Below are 21,894 nucleotides of genomic sequence, written 5' to 3'. Positions count from 1 at the left end.
AAATAAAATGTATTCTGAATGACTTTTTGGCACCCAAGGGGGAAATACTGTTATTGCCACTAACATGGACATTTTGTGTTCCAGAAATCTAGCTATTTATCATGCTCCTACATCCATTCACAAATGTGAAATGAAAAGGAAAGGTTCATCCTCATCTAAATTAGAATAACAGCCAAAAGAACACTAAATATTTGTGGACCGTAGAAAGCAGAAAGGCATTGCCCAATGCTGGGATTCCGAAACTGAGAGGGTTTCTTAAAGTCACAGCTCATATATTAACACCTTGAGCCTAAGGCAAACACTTGGTAACCTTCAAAATCTACTTCATCTTAAAATTTTAAGAAAATTTATAGGCCACAACGTTTGTGGTATTTCTTTTTGAAAACTGAAAATTCTGGTGAGTTATGAAATTGTTTGCTTGTCAAAAGGTCAGTAAAAAATGGAAAGATTGCTCACACATTTTTTTTTTTTTAAGAGAGAAGTTTGTTTTGCTGGCACCTCAAGCCACAGAGAATTATGCACTTGAGACCTCTTTATTTCCCTTTATACATAACCATAGACATCAAGGGGCTGATGTTTCTGTCCAACTGCTACATGAGTGAAATCACTATTAAATCAAACCGGGGGAGTGTGGAAATACTGATTAAATACTCTCCTTACCCTCCCAAACCTTTATACCTTTTTCTCCTGTCTTCACTTACTTGAGAAAGCTGTTTCATTTTTCTTTAACATTTTCCTTTTGGGATGGGAGCCAAATTTAAAGCTCCTTCTGGAACTCAGACATATTTCCATAGTCATCAAAATTAATGATTCTTTTATTAGATCATTGGAGAAACCATCTTTATATTCTCTGTGGGTTTTCACCTTATTTCACAATATTTTATTGAATGAATAAGCAAATGCATGAATGATGTAGCCTTTCAAAAGGTTGAATTCTTTTATCTTCCTCATGCTCTAATACTAGTTTATATTTTTGCATAACTTCTCATATGGAAGCATTTCTGTCATTTATCTCGCTACACATTGAGGCCATGTGAGAATGCTTTCATTTGATCTAACCAGTGCCTTTAAACTTGAGAGCATATTGTTTCCAAAAACAGAATCATTGAGGAGATAGTTCTAAAAACAGCCAATCAGGTTATGATTTTTATAAAGCAGTTCTTAAGCTTAAGGTATTATTGTAATTTTTTTTCAAAGTAACCCTCAGAATAAGATACTATGATTGAATTAAAATTGGGGAAAAAACTATTTTTCAAAAGATTTTATAAAACTCCTAAAGGCACTTTTGGTATTCAGCCTTCATAAAATCAGGAAGCAAGAAAAAGTGTTTGTATCTTATTTTTATTTTTTTTAAATTTTAGTTCCAGTATAATTAACATACAGTGTTATATTAGCTTCAGGTGTACAATATAGTGATTCAACAATTCTACACATTACTCAGTGCTCATTACGATAAGGGTGCTCTTAATCCCCATCACCTATTTCATTTAATCCCCCCACCCACCTTCTCTTTGGTAACCACCAGTTTGTTCTCTATTTTAAGAGGTTTTTTTGTTTGTCTCTTTGTTTGTTTGTCTGTTCATTTGTTTTGTTTCTTAAATTGCACATATGAGTAGAATCATTTGGTGTTTGTCTTTCCCTGACTTATTTTTAGCGTTAAACCTCTAGATCTATCTGTGTTGTTGCAAATGGCAAGGTTTTAGTCTTTTTTTATGGGTGAGTCATATTTCACTGTACATGTATACACATCTTCTTTATCCATTCATCTGTTAATGGACACTTGAGCTCCTTCCATATCTTGGCTATTGTAAATAATGCTGCAATAACATAGGAGTGCATATATCTTTTCAAATTAGTGTTTTTATATTCTTTGGGTAAATACCCAGTAGGGGAATTACTGAATCATATGGTAATAAAATAAAAAAAATTTAATTTTTTGAGGAACCTCCATACTGTGTTCCACAGTGGCTGCATCAGTTTGCATTCCCACCAACAGTGCAAGGGGGGTCCTTTTTCTCCACATCCTCACCAACACTTGTTTTTTCTTGTGCTTTTGATTTTAGCCATTCTGACAGGTGTGAGGTGATATCTCATTGTGGTTTTGATTTCATTTCCTTGATGATTAGTGATGTTGAGCATCTCTTCATGTGTCTGTTGGCCATCTGTATGTCTTCTTTGGAGAAATGTCTGTTCATGTCTTCTGCCCATTTTTTAATTGGATTATTTGGGGGGGGTTGGTGTTGAGTTGTATAAGTTCTTTATATATTTTGGATACCAGCCCCTTATTGGATATGTCATTTGAAAATATCTTTTCCCACTCAGTAGGTTGTCTTTTTGTTTCCTTTGCTGTGTAGAAGGTATTTTGTTTTGTTTTTTGTAAGCTCTATGCCCAACATGGGGCTTGAAATCATGCCCCTGAGATCAAGAGCCTCATGCTCTACTGCCTGAGCCAGCCAGGTGCCCCCAAAGCTTTTAATTTACTTTTGATGTAGTCCCAATAGTTTATTTTTGCTATTGTTTCCCTTGCCTCAGGAGACATATCTAGAAAAAAGGTTGTTATAGTCAATGTCAGAGAAATTACTGACTATTCTCTTCTTGGATTTTTATGGCTTGAGGTCTTACATTTAGATCTTTATTCAATTTTGAGTTATTTTTGTTTATGGTGGAAGCAGGTGGTCCAGTTTCATTCATTTGCATATAGCTGTCTAGTTTCCCAAGCACCATTTGTTGAAAAGACTGTCTTTTTCCCATTGCATATTCGTCCCTCCTTTGTTTAAGATTAATTGACCATATAGTGATGGGTTTATTTTGGGGCTCTCTATTCTGTTCCATTGATCTGTGTGTCTTATTTTTATGCCAGCACCATACTGTTTTGATTATTACAGTTTTGTTGTGTATCTTGAAATCCAGGATTCTGATACCTGCAGTTTTCTTCTTTTTCTCAAGATTACTTTGCTGTTTCGGGGTCTTTTATGGTTCTTCCATACAAATTCCAGGATTATTTGTACTAGTTCTGTGAAAAATGTTGTTGGTATTTTGATAGAGATTACATTAAATCTGTAGATTGCTTTGCATGGTATGGACATTTTAACAATATTTGTTCTTCTAATCCATGAGCATGGGTTGTCTTTCCATTTCTTTGTGCCATCTTCAACTTCTTTCATCAGTATTTTATAGTTTTCAGAGTACAGGTCTTTCACTTCCTTGGTTAAGTGTATATGTAGGTGTTTTATTCTTTTTAGTACAATTATAAGTGGGATCGTTTTCATGATTTCTCTTTCTGCTACTTCATTATATGTGTATAGAAATGCAACAGATTTCTGTATATTGATTTTGTATCCCAGCAGACAAAAATCCTTAGGTGTTATATGCCTAATACTTCATTTCTGTGCTTCTCAACCTTTTCAAAGGCATGGCAGGGCCCACCTCTCTGCTCAGGACTCAAGCCCAAGCTGCCAAAAGGCAGTGCCTAACTGGAGTCCCAAGTAGATCAATAACAATCATGCGTCATGGTAAACTGGTTGGGAAGGTCTGCATTTGTTAGGCTTTTATGCAGATTCATTGAATGTTTCAATGGTTGAGTCCTGCTTTTGCTTTCTTAGTCTGTTGACCAGGAGATAGTAGAAATATGTAGAAAAAGAGAAGTGACATTATTGAATAAAGGTGCCTAAGTAAATTCTGCAAAATAAGGTCAATACCAGACTGAATCTTTGCACTCTGGAATAGTAGTTTAGAGTCCAGAAACTAAGCATGAGCCTCAGAAAATGGATTACTAACTGTTTAAAACAACAAAAATTCATAGATGGGCTTAGACTGTGGGTAACAGTTATTTTTCTTTTCTTTTTTTAAAGATTTTATTTATTTATTTGACAGAGAGAGAGAGAGACAGTGAGAGAGGGAACACAAGCAGAGGGAGTGGGAGAGGGAGAAGCAGGCTTCCCGCGGAGCAGGGAGCCCGATGCGGGGCTCGATCCCAGGACCCTGGGACCATGCCCTGAGCCAAAGGCAGTCGCTTAACCAACTGAGCCACCCAGGTGCCCCAACAGTTATTTTTCTAAGCAAGTCAGGTAGCAGGTTTTGGGTAACTGGTGCTAAGCACTTCTTTACACTGAGGAGATTTAGACATACATTTCCATGAATTCTATGAATCTCTTACCATGAATTCTAAACCTGCATCTTTTTATATGTCATCTTCTCTCCATCCTTAGTTCACGTTCTGTTCTTCAATTTCAAGTTCAAATCCTTCCCTGTATTATAGCAACAGCTTTCTGACTGGTCTTTATATCTTCAGTAACAACCTGTCCTGTTGTGTTTCTTAGACTAGAGAGCTCTCTCTCCAACAAAACAAAACAAAACAAAACACAGAACGAATCATTCTATTTTTTTGTTCGTTTTTGTCTGAAATGCTTCTATGAATTGTTATTGATTCTAGGTTAAAATCTAAAATCCCATTAATAGAGGTGCCCGGGTGGCTCAGTCGTTAAGCGTCTGCCTTCGGCTCAGGTCATGATCCCAGGGTCCTGGCATAAGCCCTGCATCTGGCTCCCTGCTCAGAGGGAAGCCTGCTTCTCCCTTTCCTATTCCCCCTGCTTGTGTTCTTGCTCTTGCTCTCTCTCTCTCTCTCTCTCTGTCAAATAAATAAATAAAATCTTAAAAAAAAAATAAAATCCCATTATTACGACAAGCTTTAGGAAGTTTTTTGTTGTTGTTGTTGTTGTTGTTGTTTTGGCTTCGTCTCTTTGTAGTCCGCTCATCCACAAAGAAAGAACCTAACTACACAGCACTGTTACGTTTCCCAGTGTGCATTCCCCCCCCCCATTCTTTGTGTTTTTTCTCCTAGATTGCATTCGCTGTTTGGAAAGCCAGTCAGCCATGTCACTTTGGAAGCTACCCTAGTCTAAGGTGGATATCATACTCTTTGCTTCCAAGTGCCTTTGCTCATATCTGTCCTGTTAGACTGCAGTGAGCTGCTGACATGATCACATTTCCCGATAGACTAGAAATGTTTTTTGAAAGCAAGGGCCTGCCTTCCTGATTTTTGTTTCTCAGAACCTGGCACATTTCCTGGAATGTGTACACACTAATAAATGTTAACAGATTGTATGAATAGTTAGATGGATAAGTGGATGGATGGATGATATTTATTTTCTGCTCAAAATTTTCGGTGACTTTATTATTTACAAATTGATTTTTTTTTTTTTTAATCCTCAGTTCCTATAGGTCAATTCCCCAGAAGCCCCTTAGCCTCTTCTTTCTTTCTTACCATCCCAGAATTCTTCAAGTCTGGTTCAGAAGTCCCTTTTTCTGGGCTGTTCTCACTAATATACACCCTTCCATATGCTCAACTTTAATTATTCCATGCCTCATGTCCCTGTTGTGTTTTAGACATGTTTGTATTGTTGAATGTATGTTTACTTTGTGGGTCTTTCCTGCTTGACTGTGAAGCTTCTTGTTGACTTTTTATCCAAAATATTTCATCCAGATACATTGGTAGAGTTATTATATGTCAAGCTTTGTGTCCAGTGCTTTCATATATGCTAACTTCATTTTTAATATCATCTTTAAACATTATCCTTTACATGTATTGAATGAATCCTTTAGGTACTGTATACATAATAGGCAGTAATTGTTGGATGAATTCATGTATTTTTCTAGCATCTCTTTCTTTTCCTTATGTCCTGGGCTTCAGTCAAGTTGGATCGTTTGGCTCTCTCCTGACATATCAGCAATTGCAGGTCTCTGTGTCAGTGCTCATACTGCTCCTCCCACTTGTAGGGTTCATACTGTCCCGCATATATGTTCTGCCTAATCCCTCAAAGTGAGTCTTGCTTATGATTCTGTCTCTATTTTTATTACTAGAGCTCTTCTTAAACCACCTAAGCTCTTGTTTATCCTTTGTATTTATTATTTTTATTGTTTAAATTATTTGTCTAGTTATTTTCCTTCCCATTAGACTATAAGCTCCATGAAATCAGGCTTATTTATTCATTCTTGTATTTCCTGAAGTCTCTTAGCGCAGTGTCTCATATTTAGATTTCAGGAACTGTTGTTTACTTAATTCAAATGAGTTGAGGAGTAAAGGACAGTGTGTGAGCGTGTGCATATGTGAGATTCAGACAGGGACACAGTTTGTTTGTTTGATTGATTGGGAGGCAGCAGGCTGACAGGTATGTGGGTAGGTTGCGTTCAGGACTGACTGTAACATTTACTAGCTTTGTGACTTTGGACAGGCTGCTTGCTTTCTCCGTGCATCAGTTTCTTCATCTGAAAAATGTTGATAATAATAACAACACTACCTCCTATCCAGGGTTGTCATGAAGGTTGAAAGAGCTAAAATCTACTGATAAGGCACAGAGAACAATGTCTGGCACATAATAAGCACTCTATGTTATGGAATAATTAACCAATTTAAAGCTTTCATCTTATTTAAAACTCTATTATATTAGTAATCGTGCAAATAATATTGTTTATAATCAACTTTGTATGATGGCTGTTACATAGTCCCTAGAAATCTGAAAGCAAAAGCCAAAAATAAATAATAAATTTTCTAAAATTGGGTATAGGATAGAATATAAGAAACTGCCCTGCTTACCACGGAAAAAAATATATCTATTTAAAGCTCATTTCACTGCCTCTACCTTTGATTTCCTGGGGAAGTGGTATGGATCTTCTTTGGTTTCCTGTATTCTCCTTTCACTTTTAAAAAGAAATGAAGGACAGTAATCTCTTTACCTTTCCAGTGAGTAAGATACATCTTATTCTAGCATATTAACTAGATTAGTGTTTCCTCTAGTCAAAGAAAAGGCAACTTAGTCATATTTAATTAAAGGAGGAGGTGCACAATAGAAATTCAGGACTTGTACAAGATAACTGGACAGCAGGAGCTCAGAAAGAACAAAACTGACCTAGAACTCAGGGAATGCTATTTAATATTTCTCTTATTTAGTCAACTTCTATTATTGCCTAATTTTTAAAAAAAATCTAAAGATCTTTATATTAATAAGGAAAATGAAATTACAGGTCTGTTTTGTATAACTCCTTATAACAAGATCTTAGATACAAAAAGCAAATAAGCTGCCAAATTATAATTTTCTACCTTTAAGGAGTATGTATTCAATTTGGGGAAGATAGTATATACAGAGGTGATAAATATTTAAAACCAGTTCTGTGCCATTAGAAAGGTGCCTAAGGAATGTCACAGATACTAAATTATTTACTAGAGCGTTCAGAGGACCACTCAGGCTCCATAGAGGGGCTGGTACGATGTATGGGTTGCACATAAGTTAATAAGGAGTCTGTTCTGTGGGAATCGCTGTGGTCTGAACTGAACTGTTACACTGTCTGCTGGAGTTCAAAAGAAAGATACAGATAACTTCAAGGGCACATAAATGCCGTCCTTTTTTCCTCCTTCTTGTTGTTATTTTGTTCCTTCTCCTTATCTCCACTCTGAATCCTTCAGTAAGTGACCTTTACCTAGTAAAATCACCATGACTTAGGTTCTGGTTCTCATCCTTGAACACTGATTTCATGGAACCAAACCAAGAGTATGTTTACAGAATGGACACAATTTAACTGAGCTCATAAGCTGATCTTATAACCCAGAATTTTTTTTTTTAAATTTACAATGATTAATGCCACTGTCAGGCAGGTGACGATGTGTGTGCCACCATTGATAAATTATATGTGGAGCCATATCAAAATTCCTTGGTGAACATGGAATCCAAATAAGAAGTAGTGGTTTATGACCCACTGTAGGAGTTACCTACAAGGCCGGAAGTCCTTGCAACTATTACTCTCTCTCTCTCTCTCTCCAACTATGCTTTGAAAGTTCTGCCCTTTGGGACACCTGGGTGGCTCAGTCGGTTAAGCAGCTGCCTTCGGCCCGGGTCATGATCCCAGGGTCCTGGGATCGAGTCCCACATCGGGCTCCTTGCTCAGCGGGGAGCCTGCTTCTCCCTCTCTCTCCCTCTGCTTGTGCTCTCTGTCAAATAAATAAAATCTTAAAAAAATTAAAAAAAAAGAAAGTTCTGTCCTTCTCTGCCCCTTTGTACTTTCTTTTTCCATATACAAAGTTGTATTTATAAAACTCTGTTCTTTCGAGCCCTGAGAACAATGGGGACCCATTGATGGGTTTTAGGTCGGAAAGTGGTCACTCTTGCATTTTAGGTGGGGTGACTCTTGTTGAAGTATGGATAATGAATTTGAGCAGTGGCTTCCAAACCCACTTGATTATATTCATTATTACTAACTTATTATTAAATACTTTTTTTGACCATATCATTATTTATCATTGGCATACATACATATATTTTTGTATAAATAACGTGTATTCTCATATGTAAGACAAATAAAAGACATATAATACAAATTTTAAATACTATATAAAGGGGCACCTGGGTGGCTCAGTCAGTTAAGCATCTGACTCTTGGTTTCGGCTCAGGTCATGAGCTCGTGGTCGTGAGATCGAGCCCTGAGTCAGGCTCCATGCTCAGCTCAGAGTTTGCTTCAGATTCTCTCTCCCCCTTCCCATTCTCTCTCTCTCTCTCTCTCTCAAATAAATAAATAAATAAATAAATAAAATTTTCAAAAAAAAATAAACTACATAAAAATGCAAGTAGAATTTCAATATTTTCGTCTCATCCTGAAAAGAATCATCTTGTATACCCCTTGGGGTCTGATTGCCCCCCTCCACCCCCACACACTTTAGAAACTAAAAAATTAGAAGAGAAATAGAAGACTAATAGGTAGGAGGCTGTTGTAGAAAACTAGGTAGTGGTTATAATAATATACATAAAATAATCAATATATAAAATAATATATGAAAGGTAATCAATACACCAAATAACTTATACATATATATAAGTAAAAGAAGGACATGGATTTGAGAATGATATAAAGATAAAATTAAGCGTACTTAATTATCAAGATATATGAGACAAAAGAAAGGAGTCAAATGTGATGTCTCAATTTTTTATTTGAACAACTGAGGACCCTTCACTGAGACAGGAAAAATAGGAAGAGGAGGGTATTTGACAACCAGATAAGTTCAGTTTGGCCTATGTTTGGTTTTGTGCACTGAGATAAATCCATGTGGTGATAAACATAGTAAGTTGGATATACAACCTTGAGACTATGGAAAGAATATAGAATAGGGATAGAGATTTTAGAATTGATAGTGTATTTATGAGAGTTTGCAGATTGATAGCCTGTAGAATACTTCTTGGCCTTATGAAATATTTAACTAAAAAATTAGTGCTAACTTTTAAAAATTTATTTTCCATAAAATATTTTATTGACTTCCATTGAATAATTGGGAGTGACAGCATCACTAGGTCTGAATTCTGACAGGGCAACATTTGGCTAGACCTGGGTGCCAGCTGCCCAGTTGAGACGGGCTCTCCAATTCACTGCAATCCTTAGCTGGATCTCTTTTCTCATTTCTCTTAACTGCTTGGTTCCCAGATATTTGAGTTTGTAATCTCTGAAAGGTATGTGAAGCCATTGGACTAATTGATGTAGACCATGAAGAATGTTCAGGGAGAATGAAGAGGACAGATCCTAAAGAATGCTGATAAATGGGAGTACCTGGGTGACATAGTCACTTACGAGTTGGACTCTTGGTTTTGGCTCAGGTCATGATCTCAGGGTCCTGGGATCAAGCCCTGAGTCAGGCTCCACGCTGAGCATGGAGTCTGCGTGAGATTCTCTCTCTCCTTCTCCCTCTGTCCCTCCCATTTGTGCTCTCTCACTCTCTCTAAAATAAATAAATAAATCTAAGAAAAGAAAAGAATTCTGACAAATGAAGTATTCATAGAATAAATTTAAGGAGATGGGAGAATCACAGAAAAGTAGGGGAAAAAGCATGAGTGTGGTAGTATTACAGATGCTAAAGGAAGACAGGATTTAAAGAAAGAGGGAGATGAACCAGATCATAGTACTTAAAGATCAAACCAGATAAAGACTTAAAAGTTTCCATTAGATGTAGTAACAGCAAGGCACTTATAACCTGATTTATTTTCTCTTTTAAGAAATTCTGTAGGTCTCCTTTATAACCAAAGCTTTAATAGGCTCCATGTGTTTATGCAGTTTCTTGTGTGAGGGTTTTAAAAGTGTTGTTGAAAGCTGTATATTTCTTTTGCCTCAGCTTAACATCGATATCTAGCAGACTTTGCCCATTGCTTATTAACTTATTTCACCTTTGTAGAGAGATTTATGAGGAGCTTTGTTTTATTATGGACTTTGTTGTTTGTAAGATAGGCTGGGCTCTTAATGCTAAAGGGAAGATCATTTTAAAGCCTTACTGAAGCCCTTCTGTGGCAGGACATTTCTAATTTTAGAATCTATAACTTCTTGATTTTATTTAACCTGACCTCAGCAGATCAAAGGTATCTTGCTGTGATCCATGTATCTCATGTGTCTTACAAACCTACCAAGTATCACTAACCTTTCAAAGAAAATATACTGAAGTTGTGCAGTAGAAAGAAAAGAACAAATACTCACTGTTTTAAGACCAGAATCTTTGTTTGTCTATGGTTAATGGCTACTAAGTGGAAAAGTTAAACATGGAATTCTGACATATTCTTATGGATTATATTTACAGTTCCTCTTCCCATCCCTTTTCACCAATTAACTTTATTTCAAAGCCAGAAAATAAATGGAATTATGTCCAAAATAATTTCATGGCTATAGTAAATTAATCGTGTTCAAAAGTCTGGTTGTGAGACCAGAAGTTAGAAAGCATCAAATCTATCATATGAATGAGATTACTGAGAAAATCAGGAATAATGTTGAAGAAGCCATTTTCCTTGTTTCTGCAATCTTAGAAAAAGTGTTTGATTCAAAATTTTAGCTTTCAGAATCTGAAAATGAGAATGATACATGTCCATTTTACAGAGAAGTAATGCTTGTCCACACTATAGACAAAATGTTATGAACGTTTTTGAGAAAAAATAACCCTAAATACCCAGCATGTGTGTCTTTCTGTATGAGAGTCAAGAATCTTCACAGGAGTGGTTAGATCTAATTACGAATATCCTTGATAACCATGGTTGTTACCATGGTGTCCATGATGAATTGTAAGGTAACTATTTGACCAGAGTATTGATATGTTCTTTGTGTGGGTTCCTGGAAAACATTTGCTTTTCAAAAACAAACAAAAACTTTTGTGTTTAGAAACATTTGTGATGGAAGACTAAGAACAGTATAGTCTGATGACAATCTATTTTCATATTCTTTAACAAATTACAGAAATGATTACAGAAAAAGAATAGATTTAGGGAAAACTCTGTATAAAATATCAACAGGCTTAGGAGTCACAGTACTAATATTTGCATCCGTAATAAAAATCAAAACATATAAAATATCTTATGAATGTTTCATTATCTTCTGAACAAAACTAGCCCTCAATTTAAAGGTATTGACACTAAATATATCTTCGTTGGTCAAAGTGAATTTTCTGACCAAATTCAGATGAAATTAAACCTAAGAATGGGTTAATATAGATAGAACAGATTTTCATTTTGTTTAAAATCAAGGTGACATTTTATTTCCTTGAGCTAAAATGAATTTTAAACAACTACTACCATCACCGCTTCCACCACCACAGCAACAAAACCAACAACCAACAAATAAACATTGACTTTCTTGTTGATATTATGGCAGGTACTACATCCATTCCCACATTTTCTTCTCTTTTTCATCTTAGAGTTTTTATGTAAAAATTTGTAAAGCTTTATATATTCAGTTTAATACACATACAGAAAGTATAGAAAACATCAGTGTAAGGTGAAGAATTTTTATGACGTGAACACACTAATGTAAATGCCACCAAAATAAATAGCATATTACCTATAATTCTGAGCACCCCTTCCCCCCAACCCCTCAGCAAGTTCCATACAGTCACTGTCTGCTCATGGTATCCTGACTTCTAGCATCATGGAATCATTCAGAGTTGAAATTATACAGTTATGTGCTTTAAAAAAATCTGGTTCCTTTTATTCTTTGTTTATGAAACTCACCCATGTTCTTATATGTGACAGACTGTTCATTCTTCTTGCTCCATTGTGCAGCTATACCATACTTTACCTATTGATTCTTTTGATTATGGTCATTGGGTTCTTCCTCCTTCAGATTATTATCAATAGTGCTATTATGAACTTTTCTTTTTATATTTTTAAAAACCCATGTATGCATTTCTGTTGGATGTGTACCAAGGAATGGAATTGCTGGCTTCTAATTTCTGCATATTGTTAGCTTTAATGCTTCTAGGAGTTTTCTAAAGTGACTTACCAACTGACTCACCTGTGAGCAGTGCTTAAAGGTTCCTGTTGTTCCATATCTTCTCCAACCCTTTGATATCCTTTGTCTTTTTTTTTTTTTTTTCTTCATAAGCCATACTAGTGGGGTCAAGTGGAATCTCACTGTTTTTTTTTTTTTTAAGATTTTATTTATTTACTTGAAAGAGAGAGCACAAGAGGGGGTAGAGTCAGAGGGAGAAGCAGACTCCCTGCTGAGCAGGGAGCCCGATGTGGGACTCGATCCTGGGACTCTGGGATCATGACCTGAGCCGAAGGCAGTCTCTTAACCAACTGAGCCACCCAGGCGCCCTCTCACTGTGTTTTAAATGTACATTTCTCTGATGACCAGTGAAGCTGAATATATCTTTGTTTATTGAACATTTTGATTTTTTTGCGTATGTGAAAATCATTTGCCCAATTTTGAGTACTAGTTATTAATATTTATATGGGAATCGTTTGTTGATTATATGTTTCTCCCAATGTGTGCTTTCTTTTTCACATTGTTAATGATCTATCTTCATGAACACAGGTTTTAATTTCTCTTTTTCTTTATCCTTTGAGCAACTGGGGACCTGTTTAAATTTTTTGCCTCCTCCAAAGTAATGAAGATATTCTCTAGTTTCTTCTTAAAAAAAAAACCCTTTAATCTTAGACCTAAATATGAAAAATAAAACAATAATCTAAAATAAAATTTGTATATGGTATTAGGTAAGGATCAAGATTCAGTTTCTTCCATATGTATATCCATTTGACCCAGCAGCATTTTTTTGAAAACATCATTCATTCCCCACTGCTGTTTAAATCTAATTGATGTTGCATATCCAGTGTCCAAATATGGTTGTATTTCTTTCTAAGATTATTGTTTTGTTCCATCTGTTTGTTTATTCTTGTGCTACTATCACACTGTCTTAATTATGCACAGAGTATAAGTTTGTCAGTGTTGTTTTTATTGAAGATGGACTTGATTATTCTTGGCTTTTGACATCTCCCTGTAAAGTTTAGAATCAGCCTACCATTTCCTACTACAGAAATGTCTCCTAGAATTTTTGATTGGGGTTATTTTAAATCTAAGAGTCAATTTGGGGATAATTGATATCTTTACAGTATTGAATCTGCCAGTACATTAAAGTGTTTTATCCCTCTGTGTCTTTTATATCTCTGATTGTATGTGTGTTTATGTTTATCTCATTCCTGTTTATTTAGTATTTTCAGATGCTCTTGTAAAAATTAAGTATTTTTAAGTTTTATTTTCTAATGATACATTGCTTATTTATAGAAATACAACTGATTTTTATTCTGCAACCATGTTGAATTCTTATTTCTTTTCATAGTTCAATATATAAATTCTTTTGTATTTTCTACGTATAAAACTATGTCTCAGGCAAATACTATTATAATTTTTGTTTTTATTAGCACCACACTCTAACCAACTGAGCTAACCGGCCAACTTATAATTTTTGTTTTTAATTGATTCATTCTATGATTATATAATATATTTTAAAACAGTTTTAGCATATCTTTTATTTATTTCTAATAAGCTCTAATGGCTTATAGAGAAAAATAAAATAATCACTTAAACTCCCAGCATGATACAGTTCTTATCAGTTAAACTGTGTATTGATCTCTCCCGACATTCTAGACAGTTTTTAGCATTGGATCATAAAGGACATGAGATTTCAAAAATGCTATTCCCATTTAAGTATGTCATGGACACTTTTCCATGACAATATTCTTTTGTACAACTCTTAATTGATGTTAAAATATTATAATCTTTGAATGTAGTATGTCCTTTTATTACCATTGAGTGTATTTGTTTTTAATTTTTTACTATTATGAGCAACACTGTATTGAAGAGACTTTGGATGGATATTTGTGCTGCTGTGCATTTATTTATTTATTTTTGACATAATTTTGTTGGGTGAAATCCCTAGAAGTAGGCTTTCAGGGTCAAAAAATATAGGCTTTTGAAACTTGCTGCCAGATTGCCTTCAAGAAATGCTGTATAAATTCTCATTCACACCAGAATTATATGACTTTTCAAACACCCTAGCCTTTGTTGAGATGCACACCTTTATTATGTGGATTTTTTTTTTCATAGTAGTTAAAAGTAAAACCTGCATCCTTTTATGAACTTGTGGTGTCATGAAAATGTTTTGCCTTTTTTTTTTTTTGGTAACAATCTCCTAACATCTTTTGTCTTCCATTCCTTTTATTGTTTTTTTTTTTAACTGCAAGATTTTCAAGTTGGAATATACAATATACTCCTCCACTTTTATAGAGGAGGAGAAAGGCCTGGAAGATTTGAGTGGCTTGTCAGTTGCTGACCTACTGACAACTTTTCAGTTTTGTTTCCCTGTTATCTGTTTTTATCTGAAAGGACACTCGCTCTGTTTTCAAGACTATAAAGTTACTCTTGTTTTCTTGGTAAACAGACCAAGACTTACCATCTAATAATAAAATAATATAGCCTTATATTAAGTTCTTATCTCTCCTGACATGATATGAATGGACTATTACTCTTTTTCAGTCCTCAAAACATTTCTGTGTAGTGGAGAAAGCAACTGGAGCACAAATTTCTAGGCTCCTCCTCCACGTAACACTCCCTTGCTTTCCCTAGACACAGTTTAATTTAATTACACAGATTTAATTTAATTTAATTAATTTATTTATTTAAGATTTTATTTATTTATTTGCAAGAGAGAGAGAGATAGCAAGGGCAGGAACACAAGCAGGGGGAGTGGGAGAGGGAGAAGCAGGCCTCCCGCCAAGCAGGGAGCCCAATGTGGGGCTCGATCCCAGGACCCCAGAATCATGACCTGAGCTGAAGGTAGACGCTTAATGACTGAGCCACCCAGGCACCCCTGATTACACAAATTTTAGTTGCACACCTTGTTTGTCTTGGGCAAAGGTGAAAGCAACAGTTCCTTTTCTCAGGGAGATTCATCTCATGGGGTTTCCAAGGCACATCCATCTTTTTCTATAATAACTTTTGCACTTGGCACAACATAATATATTTACAAGTCTTTCCACTTAATTAGATTGTGACTCTATTTATATATCTGTTCTGAACCTGCCCAAATGCCTAGGACATATAAAGTCTTTCTTAGGCGAATTACTCAACCTCTTTAAGCCTCAGTTTTCCCATCTGTATCATGAGGATAAATATATTATCGGCCTCATAGTGTTATTGTGACAAACTCCAGTAATATATATTGTAATAGCACTTGGTGATTGGCAGAGAGAGTAGACAACCAATCAATAAATGACAGCTCTTATTCTTATTGGATGTTTAAAAATCCTGAAATCATCATTATTCTGTGTCTGGCTAACCATGGGCCTTGTATTCCATTCTTTGTGGATTAACAGCTACTTGTGCTTTTTAGTAGATTTTAAAGTTAATTTTGTAATTAAAGTGATTTATAATTGTAAGTGGCAAAAAGGACAGATTAAAATATCTCTGGGTTGGTGAGAGCTTGAAGCTTTTATGTTCTATTTCTTTAGTTTTTCTTCTTCTTTTCTATTCCCAGATCTCTGCCGGCACAGTGAAGTTTGTACGTATTTGTAAAACAATTTGTCGTGAATATTTTCTCTGACTTCATCTCTAGGGAAAGAGAGTAGAAACCACTGCTCTCTGTTGTTGCTATAGTTTAATTAAAGGTGTGAAAAGCCATCCTCTCCTTTTCCCCTCCCCCCACACACATCAGGAAAGAAGGTGGTAGCAACTTGAAATCCTCTTTGGAAAGGTTAGATCCTTAGTGCAACAGTTTTAGAACAGGTTTTTGTTGTTGTTGTTTTTAAGAAGTCATTGTACACTATTTCTGTTCTTCACTCATGAAACCCTCTTTCTCCCCACCATTCTCTATGTTGGGTGTTTGGCTCAGTTGATCAAAGGAAAGGTTATCTGTTGTACAAATTTTGTATGTAGCTAGTTAACCAGATAATGGCCTTTCTTCTTAATCCCTGTTACAACCCTTAACTGAGCTTGTTTGGACCTTTATCACAAGTGAACTGTGAGCAAGTATCATTTACACAAGTACTGTGGAAATGTGGCTTGCTCCTTTGTAAATTATTGTTCCAAGTGGTATGTTAGACTATAATTTGAGAAGTTTGTATGTTTTTTTAAGAATTTGCTCTGGGAAATCATTGGGTATTGAAAGGAGTTATGATCTGCAAGTGCCTTAAATATTGGGATGAAGATAACTTTTTTATGGAAACATATCAAAGGTGTCTAGCCAGTTGATTTACTTTTTATACTTCATACACAAGTTTCTCTTAACATTTCCATACAAAAATAAAACATATACCATTCTTAAATCAGTGGTTCTTTGTATAAATTTTAAAAAATTTGAATATTATGCTTCATGTCCCTTTTATGCATTGACTATTTGAACCTTAATTTGGAAAAGAAAATGTGCTTCTTAAGCACTACTTTCGTGGTAACTGTAATGAAACTGGACACAATTGCATATTTACACTTCGCCATAAATCAATTGCCTTCTAACATTATCAGAAGTGTTCCTTGTTTTCTTAAAACAGCAACATTTTGTTAACCTTAGTCAGAGCCTGACGTGTGTTTCTTCTAAACGGCGTCTGATGTGGTATGTCTCTTCAGTTCTCTGTGGTTTCCTGTTTTTTTCATACATGGAGAAAAGCCTTTTGATGTATTCAGCCCTATATTTTTCTTTCTTTTAGTGGTATATCAAACCTAAACTTTCTTATATATACAGCATGGTATCGTAAGCGTGACCCACCATTCATTTATTCATCTTGTCGCAGACCACTCCTTCCCTGGAATTCCTCCAGGACTTCCTTATATATCCCTCCCTCTAATTTTTTTTTTTTTAACATTACACGTCTTATTTCTACCCTGTGTGTATCTTCTTCAAGGACAGATAGTATCTTGTATTTTCATAATTGTATTTATCCACAGTGCTTTGCCTTAGCAGTTAAGAGATCAGTGACTCTCAAAGTGTTGTTCCCCAGACCAGCAACGTCAGCATCACTTGGGGACTTGTTAGAACTGTAAGTTCTCCAGCCCCACCTCAGTCATAATGAATTAGAATATCTTGGGCTGCAGATCAGCAATTTCTGTCTTAACAAGCCCTTTGACAATCCCAATGAATGCTCAAGTTTGACAACCGCTGCAGTAGATAATTATTATTTTTTCTAAAGATTTTATTTATTTAATTGACAGAGAGAGACACAGCGAGAGAGGGAACACAAGCAGGGGGAGTGGAAGAGGGAGAAGCAGGCTTCCCGCAGAGCAGGGAGCCCGATGTGGGGCTCCATCCCAGGACCCTGGGATCATGACCTGAGCCAAAGGCAGACGCTTAACAACTGAGCCACCCAGGCGCCCCTAGATAATTATTGAATGAATATATAATTGTACATTTATGGCGATGCTTCACTGGGAGAATTGGTATAGGATAGGGCCGATGTAGTCCATTCAGCCTGAGTCTTTTATTTCTTACAAGATACTAGTAAAGAGAAACCTAAGGCTTAAATATTTATAATCTTCTAAGAGTGTATGTATAGCTCTTATGATGTCCTGTTGTAAAAACTGCAGCTTAAAATTTTAAAAACATGAAGGACTTCTTTCTTCCACCTATTCAGGAGTAGGCATTTAACATTCCAAAAGGAGGAAAATGAACTAAGGGATGAATAATAAGTATTACTTATTTTCATGATGGGGAGGAGGTAGTGAATGTCAGAAACTGGTCAGGTGGAGGACAGACTGGGAGACTTCCCTGGACACTGTTTTTTGCTCTTCTAAATTTTTAAACTATGTAAATGCACTGCTTAATAAAAATTTTGATGCATGATATTTAAGAAAAATAAGTTTTGAATAAATAAGTTTCTATATGCTAGCCAGTGTGATCGGTTAAACAATTTAAGATTTCCCTTTGTATTAATATGAAAGGTTAGATAACATGCTGTTTATCTGCAGAATACAAGGGGGTCATGGCTAAAATGCCTTCATGACTTTTCTCCTGTGCTTTCTCAAAATAGTGGATTACTCTTTTGTGCCATGAATAAAGAATTCCTACTATTGTGTGAACCCATAGTCTTAAGAGTTACTTTAAGGAAATAAAGAGGGGGAAAATTTAACTTGATTCAAAGTCAAATGATCTTGTGTACGCAAGAGGTCAGACACACAGGACTTTGACCTAATCCCTTCTTTTGGATGTATTTTTAGAAATATCTTGATAGTGAAGGATTTTTTGAGAGAGAAATTTACTTAGATTTTTGTCACATTCTTAGCAAATGGAAAATAATCCAGTTAGCAAAACCCATTACTGATTATGAACACCTATTTGTCTTCTTTTTTCTCAACTATTTGTCTTTTAATACAAATGCAATTAATTATATTAATGTTATGATTGAACTGTGCTGTTTCAGTGGAAGGTAGTCTTAAATGACAGTTGATTCAACTACTATTTTTTTTTTCCTTGCACAGAACTATTGTTCCATGGAAAGTTTTCAGACAGTGCCTTCATGAGGTTCATCAAATTAGCTCTGGCCTGGAAGCAATGGCTCTGAAATCAACAATTGATTTAACTTGTAATGATTACATTTCAGTTTTTGAATTTGATATTTTTACCAGGCTCTTTCAGGTAAGCTTCCTATTTGCTTCATCCTTTCCTCCCTCCTGATCTCCTTCCCTGTGTGCGCATGTGATGTGCGTGTGTTCATTTGTGTGCACGTGTATGTGTACATCTCTCTCTCACACACAAACATATGAGAAATAGTCTCATTTTTGGTAGTCTGTAATTTTGAAGTCACTGGTGTAAGGTTTTGGTCCTATCTATATGTTTAGGGTCTAAGTTCGGGGTACCAGGTGCTATGAGGCTGGCGATTGCTTGTTAGCTTTGAGAAGATTCATGCAAAGGAGCTTTGTTCTTAAATTTCCTATTTAGTTTCTCACTTTTAGCCCAGTAACTGACAGAATGCAAATTTTACGGGTGGACGTTTGCTAAGGTTGTATCCCACCTTCTCTCCTTTGTCTCCTGCTTTCATTTGGTGAGAAAGGAAATAGTAAACTTGGCAATAAATAGTAAATTTATCAGGTTCTGTATAGGAGATTCCAGTGGTGTGTACTCTTGTACAACTTATGTTGCTCATTCAACCATATGTTATAAACATTTTTTCATGTCAATAAATCTTTTTCATTGATATAATTATTAATTTTCAGTTGCTATCTAATATTCCATCAAAATAGTATGTCATTAATTTAACAGATTACTCTTTTGGAAAATTTAGGCTTTTTTTTTTCCTGTTTCCTCACTAATTTGTATGACTGTGACATAACCTTCTTGTCCTGTTTATTGTTTTTATTTTTTAATCTGTCCTTTATAATTGTCTTTAGATAGCTTTTCAAAAGCAAGGGTCATAGCTTTTCAAAAGCTGGATGCTATCATTTTATTTTTTTGTATATCTTCGTGGAACTACCCTAAACATGAAGACTTGAAATTTGTGTTTTCTCTTTGACTCTGCCAATGCAGAGTCAAATATATCATGTATGGCATTCAGTTCAAGTAGTCACAAAATGAAAGAACCCCACTTAAAATCTTTATGCTTGTAGTAATATAAATTCTATAGTAAGTGAGGTAAATTGATCAGAAAGCAGGCTTGCTTGTATTCTGATGCAATTGTTTATTACTTTAGTCTGTAGTAAGATTTATTCTATTTGAAACACGCTTTCAACAAATGTTGGGAGTCTAATATTGGTTTTCATGTTTCCCCCGTTATAAGAATTTCCCTTCTCTGATTTATGATTCTGCTTGGCACTAGTTTGCAAGGATCTGGTGACTGATTTATGTAAGAAAATCAAATTGTGTGGGATTAACTTTTAATTTATGAAAGGACCTGTTAACAGAAGGCAAATTAACTCTTGTCAACAATACTTATAGAATACATTTTATTTTATTACAACTTTAAGATCATAATTCTACCTGGGTGTATAGGATAAGAAATTAGACAAATGAGTGCAGAAATTGTGCTTTTGCATATTTTTAGTTTACACTAGTTTCATGATTATTCCCTTGGTATATATACAGGCACATCTTGGAGATGCTGCAGGTTCATTCATTTCCAGACAAGTGCAATAAAGTGAATATCACAGTAAAGCAAGTCAAAAAAAGTTTTTTTGGTTTCCTAGTGCATATAAAAGTTATGTTTACACTATACTGTAGCCTATTACATGTGTGATAGCATCATGTCTTAAAAAAGCAATGTATGCACCTTAATTTAAAAATACTTCATTGCTAAAAAATGCTAACCATCATCTGAGCTTTCAGTGAGTCATAACCTTTTTGCTAGTGGAGGGTCTTGGTCTTTGCCTCAGTGTTGATGGCTGCTGACTGATCAGGGTAGTCAAGGTTGGGGTGGCTGTGGCCATTTCTTAAAATAAGACAACAGTGAAGTTTGCTGCGTTGATTGGTCCTTTTTTTCACAAACAGTTTTTTTTTATAGCACATGATACTGTTTGAAAGCATTTTACCTGCAGTAGAACTTCTTTCAAAATTGGAGTCAATCTGCTCAAACCCTGCTGCTGCTTTATCAACTAATATTCTAGATCTTTTATTGTCATTTCAACAATTTTCACAGCATCTTCACCAGGGGGTAGATTCTATGTCCAGAAACCATTTTCTTCACTCATTCCTAAGGAGCATCTCCTCATCTGTTGAAGTTGTATCATGAGATTGTAGCAATTCAGTCCTATCTTCAGGCCCCGCTTCTAATTCTAGTTCTCTTGCTATTTCCGCCCCATCTGCACTTACTTCCTCCACAGAAGCCTTAGATCCCTCAAAGTCATCCACGAGGGTTGGGATCAGTCTCTTTCAAACTCCTGTCCATGGTTGATATTTTGACCTCTTTCTATGAATCACAAATATTCTTAATGGGATCTAGAGTAGTGAATCCTTTCTAGAAGGTTTTCAGTTAACTTTGCCCAGATCCATCAGAGGAATCACTAAAAGGGCAGCTATAGCTTTACAAAATGTATCTTTTAAATAATAAGACTTGAGGGCACCTGGGTGGCTCAGTTGGTTGAGCGTCCGACTCTTGCTTTTGGCTCAGGTCATGATCTCATGGGTCATGAGATCGAGCCCTCATCAGCCTCTACACTCAGCGGGGAGTCTGCTTGAGGATTCTCTCCCTCTACTCCTCTAGTGCTCTCTCTCTCTCTTTCTCTTTCTCAAATAAAATCTTTAAAAAATAAATAAATAATACTTGAAAGTTGAAATTACTCCATGGTCCATGGGCTGTTGTATTGGCAGGAATGAAAATAATTAATCTCATTGTACATCTCCATCAGAGCCCTTGGATGACCAGATGTATCAACAATGAGCAGTAATAGTTTGAAAGGGAAGTTTTTGCCTGGAGAAGTATGTCTGAAAAGTGAACTGAAACTATTCAGTAAACCATGTGTAAACAGGTGTGTTGTCATCCAGGCTCTGTTGAGAATAGTATTGACTATAGCACTGACTTCTCCTCTCTAGCTATGAAAGTCCTACATGGCATCTTCTGCCAATAGAAGGCCATTTCCTCTCCATTGAAGGTAGCCACCATCATTAATTATTGTAGCCAGATCTTCTGG

General features: G+C 35.6%; 1 protein-coding gene across 11 annotated transcripts in view; it reads left to right on the top strand.

The window, feature by feature from the left end:
* CBLB (Cbl proto-oncogene B) overlaps window positions 1–21,894 on the top strand; it is a 219,527-nt gene that overhangs the window by 90,691 nt on the left and 106,942 nt on the right. For all 11 annotated transcript variants that reach the window (XR_003208751.2, XM_025873717.2, XM_025873709.2 and 8 more), the window contains exon 5: window positions 18,754–18,910. Coding sequence is in view for 10 of the 11 variants with exons in the window: in XM_025873717.2 (XP_025729502.1) it covers window positions 18,754–18,910 (157 nt within the window). In the remaining variant the exon portion in view is untranslated. The remainder of the gene's footprint in view (window positions 1–18,753; window positions 18,911–21,894) is intronic.

Source organism: Callorhinus ursinus, unplaced genomic scaffold (assembly GCF_003265705.2).
Source record: "Callorhinus ursinus isolate GAN/ISIS: 27379988/994484 unplaced genomic scaffold, GSC_fseal_2.0 scaffold1, whole genome shotgun sequence".
Taxonomy (NCBI): domain Eukaryota; kingdom Metazoa; phylum Chordata; class Mammalia; order Carnivora; family Otariidae; genus Callorhinus; species Callorhinus ursinus.
The sequence above is the reverse complement of the archived record's forward strand: the minus strand, read 5'-3'. Positions and strand labels throughout refer to the sequence as shown.